Source organism: Emydura macquarii, unplaced genomic scaffold, assembly GCF_026122565.2.
Source record: "Emydura macquarii macquarii isolate MOO-44397 ecotype Brisbane River unplaced genomic scaffold, CSIRO-AGI_Emac_v2 contig_1263, whole genome shotgun sequence".
NCBI lineage: Eukaryota > Metazoa > Chordata > Testudines > Chelidae > Emydura > Emydura macquarii.
The window spans coordinates 2879748-2903175 of NW_027131400.1; the positions used below are offsets into that span (position 1 = coordinate 2879748).

General features: G+C 41.3%; 1 protein-coding gene across 2 annotated transcripts in view; it reads right to left on the reverse strand.

Annotated features, from left to right (window-relative positions):
* The window catches only part of ADCY1 (adenylate cyclase 1), a 206066-nt gene that overhangs the window by 63927 nt on the left and 118711 nt on the right, over positions 1-23428 (reverse strand). For both annotated transcript variants that reach the window (XM_067550338.1, XM_067550337.1), the window contains exons 6-7: positions 8683-8841; positions 7149-7290 (exon numbers count right to left, since the gene is read on the reverse strand). In XM_067550338.1, coding sequence (XP_067406439.1) covers positions 7149-7290; positions 8683-8841 — 301 coding nt within the window. The remainder of the gene's footprint in view (positions 1-7148; positions 7291-8682; positions 8842-23428) is intronic.

The window sequence follows — 23428 nt, forward strand, 5'->3', positions numbered from 1 at the left end:
AAAATTCACATTTTTGGTGGTGGGAAGGTATTGGGCTCAGTATAACATACAGGGATAGCTCCTCATGTGGTGTAAGCTGGCAAAGCTCCAGTGAAGTCACCGGAGCTACACTGATTTATGCCAGGTGGGGATCTTGCATTGTGTCAAAAATACCATTCTGATATCCTTCTGAAGCACCAGGATTTTATAAAATCTGTTTATTTTCCAGCCACTCATTTAGTGACAGAAGTGCAACTGCAGGAAGTTTTAAATCACATCTGTTTATGCTAGATGAAACAACAGTGTATGACAGTGACGTGACATTCATCAACACTTCTCCTGCAGCTGCTGTCACACAGTTTTGAACAAATCCCAGTTTACTGAATTTCTGCCTATTAGATCACGAGTCAAAGAAATTAACTGATCGCCTTTTGAGCTATCAAATACAATTGTGATTTATAGTAAGATTTCCATAGGCATGTGCTGTAGATAATTGCTCTGTGTCTCTCCATCATTCAAGCCAGTTGATAAATATTAGACATTTAGTGCTACATATTCCAAAAGAAGGCTCTGAGTTATAGTCTCATGTGGAGAAGAATCTTGTGCTTAAGTATTTTGAACAGGTGTCTCCTAAAACCAAACTACTATTGATTTCCTTTCTATTTACAGATAAATCACTGGTAGCATGGTTTGGCTGGAATAGCTCCTAGATTAGAGAAAAATGAGAATTTTAGTTCTCTGCAGTAGAAAGTGTTTTGTAAATGACCGCCGTCACTAGAGTAGACCAGATTAGTAACAGAGATCCAGAAGTCCATCAAGCCCTCATTTCCTCCTGTCAGTTATCCCACCTGTTGGACAAGAGAGATCACTGAGGGACAAGGAAAGAACCTAGGCCCTTTCACCTGGGAATTTCTGATTGGTCATAGCCCTACTGTGTGACCTCAACTAATTAGATATTATGACTAGGCTTTCAGAGTTGTAGGGAGGATTTTCTGAGATTTCCTGGCATAGTTCCATGTTCACATGGTGAGGAAGACAGAAAAAAATTCTTAGACCTTTCACAGAGAAAATGGGAGATACAGTAGGATAAATTGATTATAAGTCAGCTGAGTGATGAGGGAGCCTAGTCAGAGAATGGACTGCAGATCAACCAGGAAGATAATGGATCTTCAGATTTTGAAGTGAGGCAGTTAGCCAGCCTAACATAAAGGGGGTTGACTTATTAAATGCAGATGTAGATTAAGCAGGCCTGGTGAAATGTACAAAAATTATAAGCTAAGCAATATTCACTCACAAAGCAAGCCAAAATCCATAGCTCCTTGTGATGCTGAGATCCATCTACATTGACCTGCTGCCCCAAAACAAAATCAAAAGGGACAAAAATCAGGAACCAGCCACTCCCTTGAAAGGCAGCAGCAAGAATCTCCTGCCACGCCTCACCTTCAGTTATGAGCATGTAAAACTGTCACAGTACCAGACCTGAGTACTGAAGGAACTGGGATACTCATTTGCATGAGGAGGTCAGGCCCTTACATCTGTGCATAGTCCTATAGAAATGAATGGACTTTCCACAGGCACAAGGGCCCTCCTTGCATAGATCCTTTTGCCGGATCAACATCCTCACTGTAATTCTCTTTTAGATAGGGTCTAGTAAGATATGAGTGTGTTCACAATTAAGAGAGCACTGAACTGTCTTGTCAATACACTATTCTTACTGTTTCCCTTATAGTAATTTCAGTCACACTTTATATTAATGATACATTTTATAAATAGTTTATAAATTTTTAGTAGATGTTGTAAGCATGTTACAGAAATGAGTAGCATGCATTGTGGATGTACATTAATGTCATCCTATCAGAGAAAAGAAATAAACACCACCTGATTTAGGCAACCAGTCACACACCACAAATAAAGAATAGCAAATATACAAAGACAAAATCAAATAGCTTGTTCAGCCCATTAGTAGAAAGTGTTATAGATAGCTAAAAGGAAGCCATTGACCTGTTGGACTCTTTAACAATTCATTACAATTTAATAACTATTAATTAAAACATCCATTATGCATTTATTAACCCTTTATGAAGTATTTATGAATGTGCATTTGTATTTAAGTATGACCATTATAATTTTAGTACCACTCCCTTTAGTCAACTCCCTTGTTTTTTTTACGTGTTCCATAGACTCATTTAGCCTCATCTGCTTGCTGAGGTTGTGTGCCTTTCCCAAAAGTACTGACTCAAGCAGGAAAGCTTAACTAGGTGAAGAGTAATGCTGATGGCACGTACTATTCGGGTGATCATAAAAGTTGAGACTTCCTGGGATAACTTTTCGTATGTTTCTTTCCACTCTATACATAAGTCCAATGTTGGTCACGGTTTGGCTGTCTGGTAAAATATCTGGACACATTACATAATCAAATATATTTCATTGTTTTCTTAGCATGTGAGATAATAAGGCTTCTTAAGAGGCATGAAGAGAAGTAACACAATGGATACAAAAGAAGTAAACCTAAGACCGAAATTGTCTGGCTATCACCAAGGCCAAGGATTAAACCTCACAGATGCAAATGTTCCAACCATACAGCTGGGAGCCAGCTGGAATCTGTGTTTCAGCTGTACAAATGAAGCAATGATGCCTTGACTAACTCTGGCTGTGGGGATTATGAGCACCAGAGAATCAGAGAATGCAATCCAGTGAAACAAAGGAAGTTAGTCACACACTAAAATTTAATTTTTAATGCAGAACAACATTAAAGCTGGAACAGTATAAGGCAGAAAAGTTACTAGTATAATTATTAGATCCAGAGACTTAATTGGGGCTGGGAAGGCATACTGAACTCTTGCAGGAAGCTCCCATGCTGCTAGGAACTGGCCTGGAATTTTCTATAGTGAGGTGAAGTACAGTAACATCAGCAGTACCTCAGAAGGCCAGAAAATCTTGAGAACTGTGGGTGTTCCCATGTGTCTCAAGTTGAAAGCTCAATAGCAAATACTATAAATCCGAAGAATATAAGGTATAATAGAATAAAGTTTTCCCATGACATTTCCACCCTAGTTTAAAGACCCAAGAGGGTCAGTTTGTTCAAATAATTACCCAGACTTGTAGATATTTATTCAAACCAAACCTTTTGAATATTGTCCATCAGAGTCTTGGTTTCAATATATACTATCACTAGCAAAATGCTGACCAGTTACCCAAATGAAATGGTTGGGGGGATTCAGGGCTAGGATTTTGGTGTGGGATTATATTTATTTGCACTATATTTTTAAAAAGCCATCTGTTTTAGCTTGTCATGTATACAGGGCAGCTAAACTTTTAATGGGAAAGGGCAGTGCTCAGCACCTTTGAAAAAGAAATGAATTATTGAAGAGGGTTTAGTAGCCTAATGTTAGGTCATCAGGTTTGAAAGTATTGGTTATAACGTTTGCTAATTAAAAACAACAACAATAATTAACCAAACCCTATCATTTAATCTCACGCTTCCAGGAAAAGAATAATTGTGACGAAGCAAAACATAAAATGAAAAACGACTCAGTGGCCATTTCCAGTATGCCCCTCTCCACTTGCTAATATGTATATTAAGTCAATAATCAGATCAGACCTCTAGAGTAGGATGTTAATGGGCCTCAAATAAAAGATTAAAAACTTGTGAATATTTTATATTCTGTTCTCATTTAAAGTACAATTGGTACATGAATGGGCTTTCGTGTGTTATTATTCTCATTCTTGGCTTACAAGATCATGACGATAGATGATTCCGACAGACCAGATTTTGAAGGAAATGGGGAATATATCTTCCTCTTAATTAAAACAAAATATTCCAAACGGCTCCTATTTACCTTTCAAATTGAACAGATTCTTGGCCATCTGTTGCTGATAACATTGATTTTCATTCCTCTTGGCATCGTACCTGCTAAAGTCAGTTCATATTAATGTCAGAGATGATGCATAAAGAATAAAAAATGTGACCATGTTTCAGCTATTGAGGCTCAGGAGGAAGGAATACAATATTAAACCAGTGGACATCTGAACTCAGCTAAATGTATCGGATTTTGTCCAAGCTTCAGGGACAGTCTTCCATTTATCTGTCTCTAGAGATTTAGTGGTTGATTCAAGAGGGATGGGGACACTATGTGCTTTATGTTGAATGTAAAGATAATATAAAACATTTTAGTCAATGTTTTATGGTCCAGTGATCAGTATGCATGTGTACAATGACTATGGAAATGTTTGATATGCTGAGATGAACTGCAAAGCGACACATTGATTGATCTGTGAGCCCAGTGGAGAAGTCAGTCGATACCAGTAAAATTCATGAAGTGTTTTTCTACCAGTTTCACAGACACTCCATTGATGCATACCAGAGAGCTAATGTTATTAGCCAAGTTGCACAGGAACATCTGCCACTTCTATAAATCAATCAGTGACACAATAATGGGGAAGTTGCCATTTGCTTTTTGCAGCTGATGACAAGCTAATCATTAGCTTCTTGCTATTCAACACACTCCTTGCAAATATAAAGAATTGTGTGCTCACTTATTATTAGCCCTTCATCCTTGCAAATAAAATGCATATTGACCTGGTTACCATAATATGTGAATCTATTTAAAATGGTTTCAACTCATACATTTTGCTTTGCCAACACCTCCCACCTTTTTCCATTTGTGTCTGGGCATCAAATTACCTGACTCTTCTTCTTTCAGTCCCTCCTAAAAGCTCACTTCTTTAGCTAGCCTTCCACTCCCGTTTCCAAGCCATCATCATCAATATAATAAATCAGAGTCATAATGCACTAGAAGTTATATTGAAATATAGGAGAAAAAAATCTATAACCAAGAAGCAACATTTTTAGTCTAAATACTTCCTCCTGCCCCTTCTTATGTCTATGTATTGTTTATGTTAGGGCCTAATCCCGATTCTTCGGAAGACAAAGGTAAAACTCCTTCTAGCTGTCGGAGCAAGATCCAGGCGCTTGGTTGTAAAGGAGCACAAACTTCACATCAAGTTTATACCAGATCAGTATCCCCATCTGATCCAGTATCCTCTCTTGAACAGTGTCCAATATGCTTCACAGAATGTGCACAAACCCCTAGAACAAACATCTGGGATAAATGGCCCTAAAGGAAAGTTTCTTTGAAACCCCCATTACCATGAGAGTAGGTAACGCCCTGAATCATAGGGACTTATACCTCTTCCAAATCTCTTGCTTATTTTTTCACATGTACTATTATAACTCCGGATTATACATATAAATGTCCAGTGCCTAAGAAAAACTTGTTAGGACAGACTGAGGGTCAGGTGTGTCGAGGTCTGTATCCTGAGTTGTGATAAAAAGTACTAAAGCTCCTATTGGCCTGTAAACATGTTATGGAAAGATGGTACAAACTGGACATGTTTAAGCTGTGATTAGGGAATTTCAAGGCATCTAGTAAGGTCACAAATAGTTTTAGTAACAAACCAAGATGCCAGGATGAGAGGTTGCTGTTGTAAACAGAACCACTGGATAGTTGTTTTGACTGTTAGTTCTTATGGGATGGGCTTCAGGCTATGTTTTTGGAGAGCACTTGGCAATCTGTTCTAAAAGGAAAGAGCAAGGGCTGAAAGGAGAAATGTGTTACTATGTATCAACCAGTTTCAATATCACAGTTCTCACCGCTCCCATCCTGCTGAGGCCCAGGAATTTCTCATTGTACCACTGGGCCACCACTTTCCTTATCCTGAAAGATGTGGCAAGGAGAGGGAACCAGATTATATCAGTATCTGCACCAGGATCAACTAAATTCTAAGCAACACCTGACCTGTGACGTGAAGGCTCCCGCTATCTTGCCTTCCCTAGTGTGTTAATTTCCTCCCTACCTTATCCTTACCTCCCTAAATTTCAGTGTTTGCCTTCTACAAGGGGGGAAAAAGGGGCAGGAAAGCACAAGTGCCTCTTCCTTGCTCATGAACCTGTTCTTCACTCCCTGCCACATCTCAATAGATCTGGCAGGGGGGCAGAGGAGAGAAATAGGGATGGGAGAGCAGAGCTTTGGAAAGGCCACAAATTGGAGGGGGATACTGAGGGCATGTGGGGAGTGTAGCTGAGGTGGATAAATGAACAGGGGTAATGAGGCTGAGGCCTTAGGAGCAGCTCAGCTTGTCAGGAGGGAGAGAATGAACATGCTGGGCAGAGTACTGAGCATCTTGAGTGATTAGCAAACACTGACGCCATGCTATATGAAGTCAGAACTAGGCTGGCTATCTCCAGCTTCTTCTCCTGACCTAGATAGCTAGGTCTGCGCTGTAGAGCTCACACAGCAACTTTTTCAGACTTCCAAGGTATGCTAGTTCAATTATTTCTGAGTTCATTTCACTTACTTTTCTGCTGCAGGCAAGACATGACTGTAAATATTATTTCTGCTGCTTCTATCCCCTGGGGACTCCTTCAAGCCTAATAAATGGGCCACTATTATCACAAGTTATTGTAGGAAGGATTAGGGAAGCATGCATGGGAATGCAAACATGTCCAAATGTGGACACGGGAGAGGGGAGAATGACCAAAAAAGAGTACAGAGATGATGGAAGGTTTAATGCTCAGAAAATGCTCAGATAAAAGAAAAGAGGAAGAGAAGAATGAACTTCAGTCACTGGGATGATATTTTACCACATGCTATTCTAGATGGCACAATTGCAGGGTTTGAATGAACCGTCTGCTTTTCTGATAATTCATACTTAAAAGTAGATTGATCATTCTCTGAAAAATAATTTCCAGAACAAATCATGTATGATGTCTCCCCTCCCTCCAGAATAAAAAATCCTATTTTCACAAAAGATTTGAAGAACTGTTAATAATTGAGACATTGCTTGCAAGGCTGCTGTAGCTGTGTTGGTCCCAGGATATGAGAGAGACAAGATGGGTGAGAGGTAATACCTCTAATTGGACCAACTTCTGATGGTGGAAGAGAGAAATTTTCAAGTTTCACAGAGCTGAAGAATTGCTCTGTGAGGCTCAAAAGCTTTGCTCTTCCAGCAACTGAAGTTGGTCCAATGAAAGGTATTACCTCACCCACCTTGTCTCTCTCAATAGTTAATATATACAGATATTGCCTCTGTTTTTAGGGTGGTTTCACAATATAGTTGTTGAACTATGAAATTACACCAAGGATGAAGCTGTAATTAGTGAAGCCTACCTTCCTCCGATGGGATGGCACAATAAAAAATGTTTCAATATTATGCTTCTTCAAGAAACTGTTCCTTTCATGACCATACCCTGGTTCTACCTCATAGTCACCGTTTAGGCACTCTAAGGTGGTCTTTGTTATGTGAACTTTCCTAGAGAGAAAGACAGGAAAAATGTTTAATGCAATGATACATCATGAACCAGTACCTAGTCATTTAGGTGAAATCCACCCCTGTGAAGAGGGCCAACACAAAGGAGAAAACTTGCATAAATATTAGGTAATCTTTTTTTGTGGAGCAACTAAATTCTCTCAGCCAACCAGAATGTAGAGGTGTTTTTAAGCATATAAACTTCCTAAATTAAGCAGATGCCTTCAAACAAATGTAAGTAATTATAGAAGTACTATATCAAATTGCAGTCTTGTTGATTTTACAAGTATGCAGGCATGCATGTTATAATTCAAGTACATATTTCTAGCATTCTAGGTATTTATTAAAGTGCTTGCTGGAGATACCGGCCCTCTGTTTGATGAATGTGACCCCACTCTTTAAACCTTTCCAGTGGCTCCTATTTTTCTGCTACATAAAGGTCAAGCTTTTTGTTCTCACTTTCCAGTCCATTTAAAAATGTGAGGGCTTGCCTGCATGGGTGTACTTGGGAAACTGAACCTCAATTAACTTTCAAAGTGGATTAGACTCTGATGTTAAGCCTCTGACACTCTGGGACACAGAGGCCTGGTCTACACCACAGAGTTAGGTTGACTTATGGCAGCATACATCAATCTAACTCTGTAAGCCTCTATACTAAAATCCCACCAATGTAACATGCCCATTACACCGACTTAATAACTCCACCTCCGCGAGAGGCATAGCACTTAGGTCGATGTAATTAGGTCGATGCAGTATCAGGGTAGACACTGCGTTGCTTACATCAACAGTTGCTACCTTTCAGAAGCTGTCCCACAATGTCCCACACCGACAGTTAAATCGGTGCAAGTGCTCCTGGTGAGGACGTGCATGGGTACATATATTAGGCACAAACTAATGTTTGCATGGCATTGGGCATGACTAACTTTGAAAATCTGACTTCGTAATGGTAATACTAAACCACAGACATGCCACATATCTAGAGGCAGAGATGGGCAAATCCTCCCCTCTATTACATTGAGGCAACTCCACTTTACTGACAGGTATATTTGGCTCTTAATAGAGTTCTTGACTGAAATTCTATCATTGCCTCATTCTTACCCTTCATATTTGGTGGTTTCTAGTGAAAAGCTTGTTCAAAGGACATTTACATTTTAACAGAATTTTATTCACATTTATGGCTCTTAATCATTACTAACAGAGATCTCCAGGCCACTCAACCCTAGTGTTCCTTAGGAGATGTTTTAACTTCAGGTAATACAGCCTATGAGAGTTCTTAACCTGAAACACCCTTATGTACCAATTGTTATAGCAATTGGCTTTGCATAATACTTTCAGTTAAAGAAAGAAATAATTTATGCTCTCATTCAGGTCTGTAGTTCTTTTTCTGAGACTTACCCAGGCAATCCTCCAGCTTCCATTACATTTGCTAGAGTCACATCATTTGACCAGACATCATACTGCCATTTGCGGAGACCTAGGACCCCACAAAGCACCCTGCCTGTGTGTAGTCCAACTCTCATGTTGAGATCCACTTCAGTGGCTTCTGCTACAGACCTGCAATAGACGGTATCAGACTATAATTCCTTAGAGAAGAACATTCCTTTCCATCACCTTCCTGTCTCTTTCTCCCAAGACTCATTGTTTCAGCTTATATACACATTCCCAACTGTGGAGAAATGAACATTAAAAATTTCAAAGAAGTGATATAGGCCATAGTGGATCTCCACTTAGTTTTATGCTAGTTGTGAAATACAAACTAAAACAGCTTTGTGCTAGGTGGGCAGTTACACTGGCAACAGAACAGAGAAGAAAAATTATCCCAGCAGTAGAAAAGTTGCTGCCACTTTCTGCTGCTACAACATCCCCAGTGGTGGATTTTCACCATGACCTCCCTATGTGAACCCTTGTAAAGCTGATTTATGTTCTCTTATTGTGCTCCCTTTGTTTTATTTCCTTTCATTTTTGCTCCTATTAAAAACTTCTCCTTGTGGTATCTTGGCATAATGATGAGTTTACCAAAGAACAAAACCATAATAATAATGTGTTTTGTTTCTTACCACCAGTGAGTGTTTTAATTCCTAACTTTCAGCACCAAATGAAGTTCTGATTTGAGTTTCAGGTTTGAATGAAACACACTCAAAACAAAATTCGGTCAAACTTTACATTTCACCTAATTGTAATTCAGCCAAAAATACAGGGTTAAAACAGATGTTTTACATGGCTTCAATTTATATTGTCCCAGGGTCATGAGAAAGTAGGTTGAAGTTCATTTGAAAAATCTGCTCCTCTTAGCAAACCTTTTTGTGATCATTGTCTGAGCTTCAAGTTTTGCAAATTGTACTATGTAGTTCTAATGCCACCTTCTCAGTATTTGCTATTAAATTCCTTGTGAAGCTTAGATCTATCAAGATAAACAAAATACACTCTGCTTGTAACTCAACTGATCAAGTGACAGCCCAACTACAGCACTTGCTTGTTTATCTTGTCTCACACTTATTTACCAGAGTTTCTTCTGTCATAAATTTTCCCGTTTCTTAATGTATATTTACTTTAAAGCAACGATGACAGCTGACAGCAAACTGATGGTGAAATCAAAAGAAAATTGCTGAAACTATCCTATTAAGTGTAATTTTAACTTAACATGCATCCAAGCAAACATATTTAAATACAATATTACAAGGGATTGCTTTCAATTCAATATTACTATGGACAACATTACTTTTACAGTTCCTTCATTTCATAGAAAGCATGTATTCTATTTATACATCCTGGTTTTGGGTTAGAGGTTGGGGAATTTTGCCTGCTAATTCATCCCACACAAAAACCATAGAATTTATATAGGTAAAGGGATTTCACCATAAGCATTCATATAGGGCTTCCAAGGGACGGTTGGTCTTGTGGGTAGAGCACTATACCAGAATTCAAGAGATTTGGCTTCAATCTCTAGCTCCATCCCAAACTTCCTGTGTGACCTTACACAAGTCATTTAATCTCTCTATGTCTCAGTTCCCAGTCTGCAAAATGGAGATAACATTTCCTTTCTCCCAGCCTTTGTCTGCAAATGGCACAGTGGTTGGCCTCTAGCTGTGACTGTAATACAGATTCATAGCAATGATAACAATGTGATATGGAGGAGATGGTGCTAACACGCTGAACTAAGGTGAAATCCATGCACTGTTTCTCTTTGTGCATCAGAGAAAGTCCTAAACAATAAACATCAATACAAATGTTTCTCTCTTCTGATGTCATTTCTTTATCTGCAGTAATGTATTTGCTTGGCATCCTATCGTTGATTTTACTATTTAATTAACAACTCCACTTCATTTCTTTGATTAACACTTATTGAGGCAAAAAATAACAATTTTTTTTCTAAGTGTCACTGATTGTTTAGTTCCTTCCTTAGGATGATGTGTATTTAACACTTCAGTAGTCATTTTCCTGTATTAATTTGTTTACTGTTCTCAAGATTTCAGATTCAAAACCAGTAAGCGGGCAAGTTCCCCTCTCCCACTCTACTAAAGTCACACAAACGTGATATTCTAGCCCTGATCCCTGCGCTTCAGCATGTAGCTGGAATAGCTATTCATAAATACATGGAAGTAGATGTGTTTAGTCCTATGGAATGACCCAGGGAAGTAGCGTCCCCCCAACAGCCGCATATACCCTTCTCTGATTGAGACTCAAAGAGCAAGGCTGTGCACATAAGACTTTCCCCTCACTTTACCCCATCAGCAAATGTGCATGAGGCAGTGCCAGTGGGGAATAGCAGGGATGGGACAGAGTCTTGGCTCCACCCTCCATGCATCAGGCAGCACAGCTGGCCAGACATGGAAGCGATGATAAGTAACCCTAGAAAGAATGAAGTAATATTGATCCCTCAGCGTTGGAACGTAGTAGGGGAGGAATTGTGATTGAGTCATAATATCTTTCCAAGGTTCCTCCAGTAGTAGCAAAGCTACCCACCACCCCAATGCAGGGCTGACCCTAGAGTCTCAATCTAGACTGCAGAGATTTAAATTTTACACATGCCGGAACTGTAATTAGCTGTTAAAGTCAAAGTTAATGGTACTTCTCTCACCTGGTGCTGCATTAAGAGGATTCTTTATTTCTAACAATTGACAACAATTTATTTCCTGAAACTGCAAAAACTTACACAAGTGCTTAACTTTATGCACTGTTAATAGTCCCCTTAAAATCAATGGAACTACTCATAGTGTGTAAAGTTAAGTATGTGCATAAGTCTTTGAAGCATCAGAAATGTATTGCAGAAGCACCCAGTATCAACGTCCAGTGTTAGGGTTGCACTCTGAAATGGGACATACACTCCTGTTTCTCTCTAAAAGTAGGTGGCCAGTTTGTGTGAAATTTCACACATGGTTAATTTTATGCTGTTTGAATTTTCCATGTATTTTTTAATCTGGTTTCTCCTCATACATTTTTAATAAGAAGCTTTTGAATTTGGACTCTGGCTGAAATTTCCCTGTGACAACTTTTCATTGTTGACCGATATCGCTTTGAAAACATTGTCTTTTCACACACAACTTGGCAGAAGAGAGGCAGACCCTGAGGAAGACTGATACAACAGGGAGTTTGTTTGTTTTTTTAAATGTTGAATTTAGGGTCATTTTTAGCATTTATTCATGTTATAGCCAAAAAGTTTGTGTGTTGTGCACACAAACCTGATGGGGGCCAATGACACACAAGTCTGATTGGTTGATGGGAGTGGTGCCAGGTATAACAAGTTTAATTGATTCGGGGGTTAGGAAAGACCCAGCTCATAAAAACGTCTCTGGGAGTAGCTACACTCTTCTATAAGATTTTATCCTACAGCAGGGAAGGGCTAACATGCAGCTGCTGATGGATGAAATACTCTTTTGTTGCATTTTTACCCCTCCACAGGTCCTCCCCCATCCAATATACCCAGACCCAGGTAAGCACTAACACCCTAGGAAATTAATACACAAAAAAATTGTTGTAAAATAGTTAGGGATGCAATACACACAACCTACCTGCCACTAACTCAAAAAATTAAGGAAATGGAAAAATAAGCCTCCTAACAGAACATACCCTCTACATCCCCACCCACAAGCACACACTTTACCATTACCACAATATATAAAAAACCATGTACCATGACCTTAACTCTTCCCCCACAGGGATACCTTCCATCACCTCCTTTAACCACCCTTTTGTGCACAGTCTTTTACCAAACTACCTATTCACAATCCAGTCTCCTACTACCCCAAACATCCAGAACTGTTAGTGCTGGGGAAAAAATAATCTAGTAAAGAATGTATGCAAAATGGCAAAAACAGGGCAGAGCTAAGATTTCAGTGCATGTTCTATGGTAGGGATGGTAATCATAAAGTATGTGTTTGTGGGTGGAGGAATAGAGAGTACATATTATTCGGTGGATTAATTTTTCATTTCTTTGTTTGTATCACACTTGTTGTGCGTGTTGCATCCCTAACTTCTTCAGGCTGGAAATTTTTATGTATTAATATTTATTGTATTTATGTCCTATTCTGTGAACTATACTCTCCTTCCAGTTAAGTAGTCCTTCTCTATTAACTTCAGTGTTGCCCGGTGTTACTGCAGCAAGCATTAAGCCCATAATTACATTAGCTTCATTGACAAGAAAGAAACTGTGGTTTACCATTTAGCAGAGTAAACATAAATGTTTGCACACCCTGGACATGTTGAAATGCTTTGAAAAATAATTTAACATTTGTTCTTATGTTACAGTGTCACGGCAGCTTTACAATAGTTAAAATTGAAAAATCCTGTCAATTCTAACCCTCTAATTCTAAATTGCTCATTACTTTCTCTAAATTATACCATTTGGGTTATCATTTCTCAAGTGAGGTCTTAGCCCAGACATGAATTTTCATGGGAAATTTGAAGATAATCAGTTTAAGATAGTTCTGAATTAGGTAACAGTTAAAAAGAGAAACACACACTTCTTTATTAAGAAAAGAAAAGAAGCAGAATAACTACAAATGTTTATACATTCTCAATATGTCTAAATGTTTGAAGAGAGGGTTACTCACCTTGTGTAGTAACTGAGGTTCTTCGAGATGTGTCCCCCCATGGGTGCTCTACTGCAGGTGCGGCAGCGCCCCTGCATCGGGAGTCAGAGATAGCAGTGCCCAGCAGACCGCACATGCACATCTCCCCTGAATCATGCGGGTAATAGAAATAGCACTGTGCAGTCCGGCCACCCTAGGTTCCTTCTCTGCTCCGGAGTCATAAATTAAGCTCCAGAGCAGAGGGGAGGAGGACGGGTAGTGGAGCACCCATGGGGACACACATTTCAAAGAACCTCAGTTACTGCATAAGGTGAGTAACCCTCTCTTCTTCTTCGATTGATGTCCCCATGGGTGCTCCACAGGGGGTTACTACAAAGCAGTGCCCCTAGTTGGAAGGCTGGGGCTTCAGAGCAGCTGGTGCAGTGGTGGACAGTATTGTGCATCCAAAGATAGTGTCTGCCACAGAGTCTTGCATAACGGTGTAATGTTGAGCAAAGGTATCTGAGGATGCCCATGTGGCTGCCTTACATATGTCAACAATGGAAACATTGTTCAAAAAAGCAATAGATGTTGATACCGCACGCGTAGAGTGTGTTCTAATCGAGGAGGTAGCCTGTGTATTGTGGAGGTCATATGATATGCGAATGCATTGTGAAATCCATTTGGAAAGGCATTGTTTTGATATGGCCTCGCCTTTGGATCTCTCTGTAGTGGAGATAAAGAGGCACGGTGACTTTCTGAATAGTCGCAGCCTGTTGAGGTAGAAAGATATAGCGTGCCTGACTTCCAAAGTGTGGAGAGCTGCTTTCTGTGAGTTATTGTGTGGTTTGGGGAAAAAAATAGGGAGACGTATGGGCTGGTTCAAATGAAATGAAATTATAACCTTGGGTAGGAATTTAGGATGTGGCTGAAGTGTGACTTGGTCTCTGTAAAATACAGTAAACGGTGGGTGAGCCATAAGAGCTGAGATATCTCCCACCCTTTGAGCTGAAGTAATGGCAACAAAGAAGGATGTTTTCATAATCAGGTGCAGGAGTAAACATGTTGCCATTGGCTCAAAGGAGGGGTCTCATTAGTGATCGTAGGACTAGGGTGGAGTCCCAGATAGGAGTGGGGGCTTGTATGTGTGGGTAAAGGTTCTGAATGCCTTTTAAGAAACGTTTAATGAGTGGATGGGTGAATACTTGTCTATGGGGTGTTCGTCTATAGGGTGGTGAATGTTCGTCTATAGGGTGGTGAAAGGCAGTGATGGCTGCTAAGTGCACTTCAACAGAGCTGTTAGATTGCCCACTATGTTTGAGGTGGAGAAGGTAGTCTAGAATAAAGCACAGTGGGGCCTCAGTTGCCTGGATATGTTTTGGGGCACACCAGTTTTAGAATCTGTTCCATTTCTGGGTGTACGTGCATCTGGTGGTGTCTCGCCTGCTATGTAATAGAATCAATTTTACTTGGTCAGAACAATCTGTTTCTGGACTGTGGAACCAAGAAGGAGCCATGCCTTCAGGTGGAGTGTTTGTGGACTGGGGTGACAGACACGCCTATTGTCCTGTGATAGGATCCACGATCCCTGACGGAGGCTCATGGGTCGGCATATGGACAGCCGTAGAAGGTGAGTGTACCACACTTGTTGGGGCCAAGTCTGGGCTATTAATATAATGTGAGATTGATTTTCTTGTATCTTGCGTAGGACTCTGAATAGAAGGGAAAGGGATGGAATTCGTAGAGCAGCATTCCGCTCCAAGTGATGAGGAACACATCCCCCACTGATCCTCATCCCAGTCATGCTCTGGAGCAGAAATGTGGACAACGAGAGTTCAGTGGGGTGGTGAATAAGTCTACTGTGGGATGGGCCAATTGGCAAAACATGGGATGTAATGCTCTCATGTCCAGTTCCCATTCATGCTGTTGGGAAAAGGTTCGGCTTAGCATATCTGCGATGGTGTTGTTCTATCCAGGTAGGTATGCAGCTGAAATGTAGATGTTGTGGTGGATACAAAAACTCCAGAGTTTGATTGCTTCCGAACACAGAGAATGGGACCTCGCTCCCCCCGTCTGTTGATATAAAACATGCGAGGTGAGGTTGTCTGTCATTACTCTTACTGTCTGGTGTTTGAGTAGTGGCAGGAAATGTTGGCAAGCACTGTGAACAACTCTTAGCTCTAAAAGATTGATATGAAGAGTGGACTCGGTAGGTATCCATCTGCCTTGAATCCTGTGTTCTAGTAGGTGGGTTTCCCAACCGATGAGTGAGGAGGCATCAGTGGTTAGACTCATAGGTGGGCATGGTTGAAGGAAGGGGACCCCTGTGCAAACATTGCTGGTGTTCATCCACCAGAGTAAGGAGTCTTTGACCTGTTTTGGCATAGATAACAATTTCTGGATGTTGTTTCTGTGGGGAATGTATATTGTATGGAGCCAATCTTGGAGACAGCGCACATGAAGCCTGGCATGTCTTACTACGAACTTACTTACTTACTTACTATGACTGCTGCCATATGTCTGAGAAGCTGAAGACGTGTGTGCTGACACCTGAGGACATACAAGGACGTTGGAAATTAGGTCCTTTATAGCCACAAATCTGTGGGGTGGTAGAAAGGTTCTGGTTCATATGGAATCAACTTGAGCTCCAATAAATTCCAGTATTTGAACGGGTCTTAGAGTGGATTTTTCTAGGTTGACAAGGAGGCCCAATTGTTTAAAGTATTCATGGTTGTGTGAACTGCTTGAAGGGCTTCAGCTTCAGATGGAGCTTTGAGGAGGCAGTCATCTACATATGGAAAAATGATAATTCCTATCTTCCTTAGGTAGGCTGCTGCCACTAATAGAACCTTGGAGAAAAACCGCAGTGTTGTTCACAGACCAAAGGGTAGACCCTTATACTGAAAATGGTTGTTGCCAAAGTTGAACCTTAGGAAGCGTCTGTGGGCAGGATTTACGGCAATGTGAAAGTAGGAATCCTGTAGGTCGAGAGCCGAGAACCAATCTCCTTGTTCCAATGCTGGTATCAAGGTGGATATGGTGACCATCTTGAAGCATTGTAGTCTGACAAACTTGTTCAGATTGCGGAGGTCCAGAATAGGGTGCTACCCTCCAGATTTTTTCTGAACTAAAAAGTAATGGGAGTATAAACCTTGGCCCCGTGTTGTGTGGGGACTGGTTCTATGGCTCCCAATTTGTAGAAGGTGGTTCAGTTCCTCCCTGAGAATTGTCTCATCAGAGGGGTCCCTGAAGAGGGATGGGAAAAGGGGTGGCGGGATGGTTACATTAGGAAGGGGATGGAATAATCTTCCTTGACTATTTCCAAAACCCGGAAGTCCAAAGTAATAAGATTACAGGATATTTGGCAACAGGCTAGCTTCATTCCTAACTGGTAGTCTCCTTGTGGCATAAACTGGAACAGAGGGAGTGTTCTCAGACCTTTGACCACACTTTGAAAACTGTTGTTTGCTAGAAAGTGTACAGGATGTAGCCCCTTGTGCAGCAGATTGTCTACAGTTGCTGTGGTTATTCGAAGGACATTGGTGGCAGTGTTGGTTATTGTTGGTGTCATTTGTACCTCCTTTGGGAATCCCAATTGATGTAGCCAGGATACAGGTCTCATTACTACAGCAGTGGCGATTGATCTGGCTGCTGTATCGGCTGAGTCCAAGGAGGCCTGTAGAGCTGTGCAAGCTATGAGACGGCCTTCTGAAATCAGAGGCAAAAATTGATCTTTTTTTGTGTGGGTAGGGAGGTCCTGACATTATTCCTCCAGCTTGGAATAATTCTTATAGTTGTATTTGGCCATGAGAGTCTCATAGCTGGAAATCCGAAACTGGAGTGTTACAGAAGAATAGGATTTTCTGCCAAATCGGTCGAGTTGCTTCCAGTCTCTATCAGAATGAGAAGATCGGGGTTGGTATGGATGATTCTTCTCTTGCAAAGCATTCACCACATTTTTTGCTGGCATGTAATATTTTCTATCTGCCCATTTGCATGTGGGGGGAATAGAAGCTGGGGTCTACCATAGGAGACTAGCTGGTTCCAGGAGTGTCACATTAATGGGTAGAGTGATTTTTCAAGTGGAAGAGCTGTGGAGGATGTCAATAAGTTCATGTTGTTGCTCCTTGACCTCCTCCAGTTGTATATTTAAGTCGTCAGCAACCCTGTGGAATACTTTTTGGAAGTGTTTAAAGTCATCGGCTGCCATAGGGGGAGGTGGCATAATGGCCTCATCCAGTGAGGGTGATGAGAAATGTAGTGTAGGTGAGGCCTCTTGGTCTTGTTCATCCTCTTGTTCTTGTTCCTCTTGTGTTTGAGTCTGAAGAGGTCTGGAGATAGCTGAAGATGGGATGGACGGTGGGCATTGTACCTGTTGCGGTGGTGGAGGTTTGCCAAACTGAGCTCTATACATGGCCCATGGATCCCAATAGGGCTAAGTTGGTGGGAGGGGAATATGAAGCTGCATCCAAGGGGGACCCTGCCAAGACCATGTTCCTTGAGATGTTGAGGGGTAGGCAGGTGGGACCAGTGGTAATTGGCTTGAAGTTGATAGTGCAATAGATTCTGCATCTTCCACCTCCTCTTCTTCAACATCGCTAGGAAATGGAAGAGCAGTGCCTGCAGGCGAGAATGATGCATGACTGGAGTTAGGAGATGGTGAGACTCGTGGTATGGTACATGGCAGAAGTGGAGATTTCGGAGTGTCAGATACTCTTAGATCTGAAGAGTATCTGAATTATTGTGATATATAGGGGCATCTTTCGTGTGAGAGGATGTGTCATAGTGTGATCAGTAGATGGTGCTAAAGGTCTTCCTGGAGGTGGTAGCACAGCTGATGTCGATGCCGTTGTTTTTATCAGAGCTGAGGCTTTTGCCGATGCCGGGATCTTAATCAGTGCCAGGGTTTTTGTCAGTGCCGGGACTTTTGGTGGCGTGGCTGCTTTCAGTGCTGAGATTTTTGACAGCGCTGAGGCTTTCAGTGCTGAAGGTCTTGTTGGTCCCGAAGTCTTTATGGTGGAGGATTTAGATGGTGCTGAGGTGCCGATGTCGGTGCTGGTGCTTTCTTTGGAGTCAGAAATGTTGTCGGACATGGAGCTGGAACAGGAGGCCGCCTTTGAGCAGCATAAGTAGTGTTTATAGATCGGCACTAACGTGTCCCTCAGATCTTCCACTAGAGACTGAGGGGACAGGTGTTTTTTCACCATTGTGACCCTTGTCAGAAGCTGTTGACTCCACAGACATAACTGGGAACGGCATTCTGGATGCTCAAGCCTCAGAGGCTGAAGTGGAGTAGCTCTCTTCATACCCTCAGCCCAGTCAGATGATGTCTTTCTCTTGGGCGGGCAAGAGGGTCGGTGGAAGATCTTGCCAGCTGGGCAGGTCTCTCGGGGGAGGACTGAGAGTCCGGGTTCGATGCCGGACGAAGGGACTTTTCCATTAGAAAGAGCTTTAGTTTAAGGTCCCTGTCCTTTTTCACTCTTGGCTTGAGGCTGAGGCAATGGGAGCACTTGTGGGAAATATGTCCCTCTCTCAGGCAGCGTATACAATGTGCGTGGCCATCCATTAATGAAAAGGTGGCTCTGCATGATAGGTACGTCTTAAACCCGGGAAGACCTGGGCGTAGGGGTGAGGGATTAGCTTCCCTATAAGGGAAGGGAAGGTGACAGAAAATGCTACTCTAAACTAACAACTATATATAGTAGTTGACAGAAAAAAAGTTTTGGGGGTGGGTTTTCTGGGGGTTTTTTTAGCAGGAAAGGACAGAGAGAAAGAAAGAAGAGGAGAAGAGAGGAAACAAGATCTAGCTTTCTAATTTAAAGGTAAGTAACAAGGTTTCTGAGGAGAAAAATGGGCTTTGCTAAAATTCTGCTCCAGAATGTAGGTGGTAGAGAAGGAACTGAGGGTGGCTGGACTGCACAGCGCTATTTATACCACCCATGCAATGCGTAAGATGGGGGAGGTGCACATGTGCGGTCAGCCGGGCACTGCTATTGAAGACCTTTGACTCCAAATGCAGGGGCACTACCGTACCCACAGTGGAACACCCGTGGGGATATCACTCAAAGAAGAAAAATAATTCAGCTCTTGCTCTTAAGTTATAGTGTTTTTACTTTAAAAACGCTTTTCATTTTTGTGCGTCAATTAATTCAAACTGATTATTTTGAATGTCCAAATTAAGGCCATAATCCTGCACCCATTTATGCATGTGCTTATCTTTACTCATATGAGCAGTCCCACTGATACCAGTGAGACGATTCATATGAGTAAATGTAAGTACATTCAAGATTAGGATCTTAGTAGCCTTTACATAGTCTATCATGTAATGCAGTAGCTGTGTATTACCTGAAGTCAAGTATCTGCAAGTGCATGTGCATAAATTATTTTGTTTTCACAAAATACTAAAAACTCTCATCTCACAAAAAAAAATGTCAAAACTCACATTAAATGTAATGAAAAGGGGAAGGAAATATTCCCAAAGAGGGAAAAGAGGCACAATCTGTCAAGACCTTGAAAAGAAATCTGTTCTTTCCTCTGTCCTAAATGTCCTCAAAGGAAAACAAAAAAAAACAAAAACTAAGCTTTTAAGGAAATAAGCTTTTCAGAATTGTAGCAAAAAATATCTGCAAATTTCTAGTTAGAAATCTCAAAAGATAGAGTAAATACTATATTATTGATTACCACATACTAAAGAAAGTGAGCTTTGCAATATGTTCAGGGACCATGAAATAGAATCTGAAGACATATTGTGCTTTGAACAAATACCCATTTGAGATTGTTCAATTAATACAAAATTGCAAATGTATCTCTACACTCTTCTCAGAGACCCCAAAATCTGTCCATCATATTTGTATCATTATTAAAGTCAAGCAGAAAAATTAAAAAAAAACATTGGTCATGAATATTTGTTGAAATTTAAAATTCCCAGTTTGCTTTGAGTTGTGTTTGTATCTCTTTTGCAATTACTTTCCATGAATTTTCTAGCAAACTTATGAAAAATGGGGAATATTAAGCAACTATGAATGAACACATGCGGTGATTAATTTTCAGACACAAAATTTCAGCGTGTCCTCCCAATGCCATGACATTTATGCCTAATCAAAAGAAACCAAAATTGTTCTATCTGAATATTAGAAATTCACTACAATCTGCTCATTAACAATCCACAGGCCAAGAACTATTTACCAAAAGTATTCAGTGAATAATTTCAAATTATGAATACATTTGTAAAAGTCGCCAGTTGTTCAAGGACAGCCACATTACTAGATAAGAAGTTGGAGTTTTTCAAATTATTCACTCCATAGACTGAATCATTATTTATAGAAATTATTTTCTGCTTTCCAAATGTTAACACATAAAACTGGACCCATAAACAAACTGAGGCTGAAATTCATTCTACCCTCATAAACCCAATATATTGGGGCTCTATGTAAGTGACTCTGTGGGAAGATGAAATCCACTCTACCAGCACAGCCCTCTGCTGCTCCTTTAATTTTAAGAAGTTATGTATTTAGTTATAATTATTTCATGTAGCTCTTACAAACTATCAAACTTTAAAGAAACTGCTGAACAGTTATCAGAGGGAAAAAAGTTTCTGAACAGACTCATAGACTTTAAGGTCAGAAGGGACTATTATGATCATCTAATCTGATTTCCTGCACAACACAGGCCACAGAACCTCACCCCCCACACACTCCTATAATAAGCCTCTAACCTAAGATTGAGTTACTGAAGTCCTCAAATAATGGTTTAAAAACTTCAAGGCACAGAGAATCTACCAGCAAGTGACCCATGCCCCATTTTGCAGAGGCAGTTGAAAAACCCCCAGGGCCTCCCCCAATCTGCCCTGGGGGAAAATTCCTTCCCGACCCCAAATATGGCGATCAGCTAAACCCTGAGCATGTGGGCAAGACTCACCAGCCAGACATCAGAAAGAATTTTCTGTAATAACGCAGAACCCACCCCATCTAACATCCCTTCACAGGCCATTGGGCATATTTACTGCTAGCAGTAAAAGATCAGTTAATTGCCAAATTAGGCTGTCCCATCATACCATCCCCTCCATAAACTTATCAAGCTCAATCTTGAAGCCAGCTAGGTCTTTTGCCTCCACTGCTCCCCTTGGAAGGTTGTTCCAGAACTTCACTCCTCTAATGGTTAGAAAGTTTCATCTAATTTCAAGTCTAAACTTCCTGATGGCCAGTTTATATCCATTAATTATATTAAGTCAGTAGTGACTGAATTTGAACTGACAGCACTGAAATAAGAAAAAGCTTTTTATCCCATTTTCCATAAGTCATTCAGTTCCCATAAATCCCATCCCTTCATTTTCCATGTAAGTAAATATTTCCTGGTAAAGCTAAAGAACAGCTTTTCTAACTATTTAAGTGTATTAACTGTGCTTTCTAAGTTTAGAGAATTCCCAGCTTAAGGTAATGGCCCTTAAATATGAGGAAAAGAGTATGTCCCTTGAAGTTTTCCTAGATACTTTTAGGCTGGTATTTCTATTTAAGACCCATCAAGAATCAGTTAGCTCTTGATTGCAAATGACAAAGACTATTTTACTATGAATTGCTTCCAGATTATCTGGATAATTTTGAATAAAGTAACTGCTATGATAGATGCTATGTGTGAGAGGACCACACACTAACACATTCTTCTATTGTTTAATATAGGTGTTTCATTGGAGAGTAGAGTACATAACAAAAGATGGTTACTTACCTTGTAACTGTTGTTCTTCGAGATGTGTTGCTCAGGTCCATTCCATTGTAGTTGTGTGCGCGTCTTCATGCATGGTTACCAGAACTTTTTCCCTTTAGCAGTACCCATAGGGCCGGCTTCTGTGCCCCCTGGAGCCCCACACACATGCCGTGGTATATGAGGTGCTGCTGTCCCTATGCCCCCTCAGCACCTTCTTTCTGCCAACTCCGGCAGCAGGGATGGGGAGTGGGTCATGGAATGGACATAAGCAACACATCTCGAAGAACAACAGTTACAAGGAAAGTAACCGTCTTTTCTTCTTTGAATGCTTGCTCATGTCTATTCTATTGTAGGTGACTCACAAGCAATACCTTAGAGGTGGGTCAGAGTTACGGATGAACTGCCTGCAACACTGCTCTGCTGAAGGCCGCGTTGTCCCGCGCCTGCTGGACGATAGCATAATGGGATATGAAGGTATGAAAAGACAACCAAGTGTCTTGCACAGGCACTCTCGCTAGGAAAGCTGTAGATAAAGCTTGAGCTCTGGTTAAGTGGGCTGCAATTATCCCCGAAAGTGGCACCTTCACCTGCTCATGATGCAGGAAGTTCTCCATGATGAGATGCGCTGGGTGGAAACAGGTAAGCCTTTCATCCAATCAGCCACTGCAATGAGTTGTGTAGATTTCCTAAATGGTCTTGTGCGCTCGATGTAGAATGCTAACGCCCATCTAACATCTAGCGTGTGCCACCTCCTCTGAACCATGCAGTTTTGGAAAAAAATATCTTGGTTATAATGAAATTGGGAAACCACCTTAGGCAGGAAGGCCGAGTATGGCCACAACTGAACTTTGTCTTTATAGAACACAGTATAAGAAGTCTCCGAGGTCAGCGCCCTAATCTTGGAGACCCTCCTTGCCAAGGTAATGGCCACCAGGAAGGCCACCTTCCAGGACAGCAGCAGTAAAGGGCATGTAGCCATGGGCTCGAAGGGGGGCCCCATGAGCTGTGAGAGGACCAGGTTGAGATCCCAGGGAGGCACTGGGTCACGGATCTGCGGATAGAGCCTCTCCACCCCTTTCAGGAACCGAATTGCCATGGGGGGAGAAAACTGATCTCCCCTCCAAAGATTGGTGGAACGCCGATATAGCCACTAGGTGGACCTTCAGGGAGACCACAGCTAGCCCCTGGAGTTTTAGTTGCAACAAGTACTCCAGGATCTCCTGTATTGGCAACAACCCAGGTGAAATCCCCTGGGACTCTGCCCAACAGGTAAATCGCTTCCATTTACCTGATACACAACCTGCATGGAAGGTTTCCTGCTACCCAGCAGGATTTGCTGAACTTCCGCCAAACAGCTCACTTGTCTGCGCTCAGCCACGGAGCCTCCACACTGTGAGATGTAGGGAGTCCAGGTGTAGCAAGCGACTGTGACC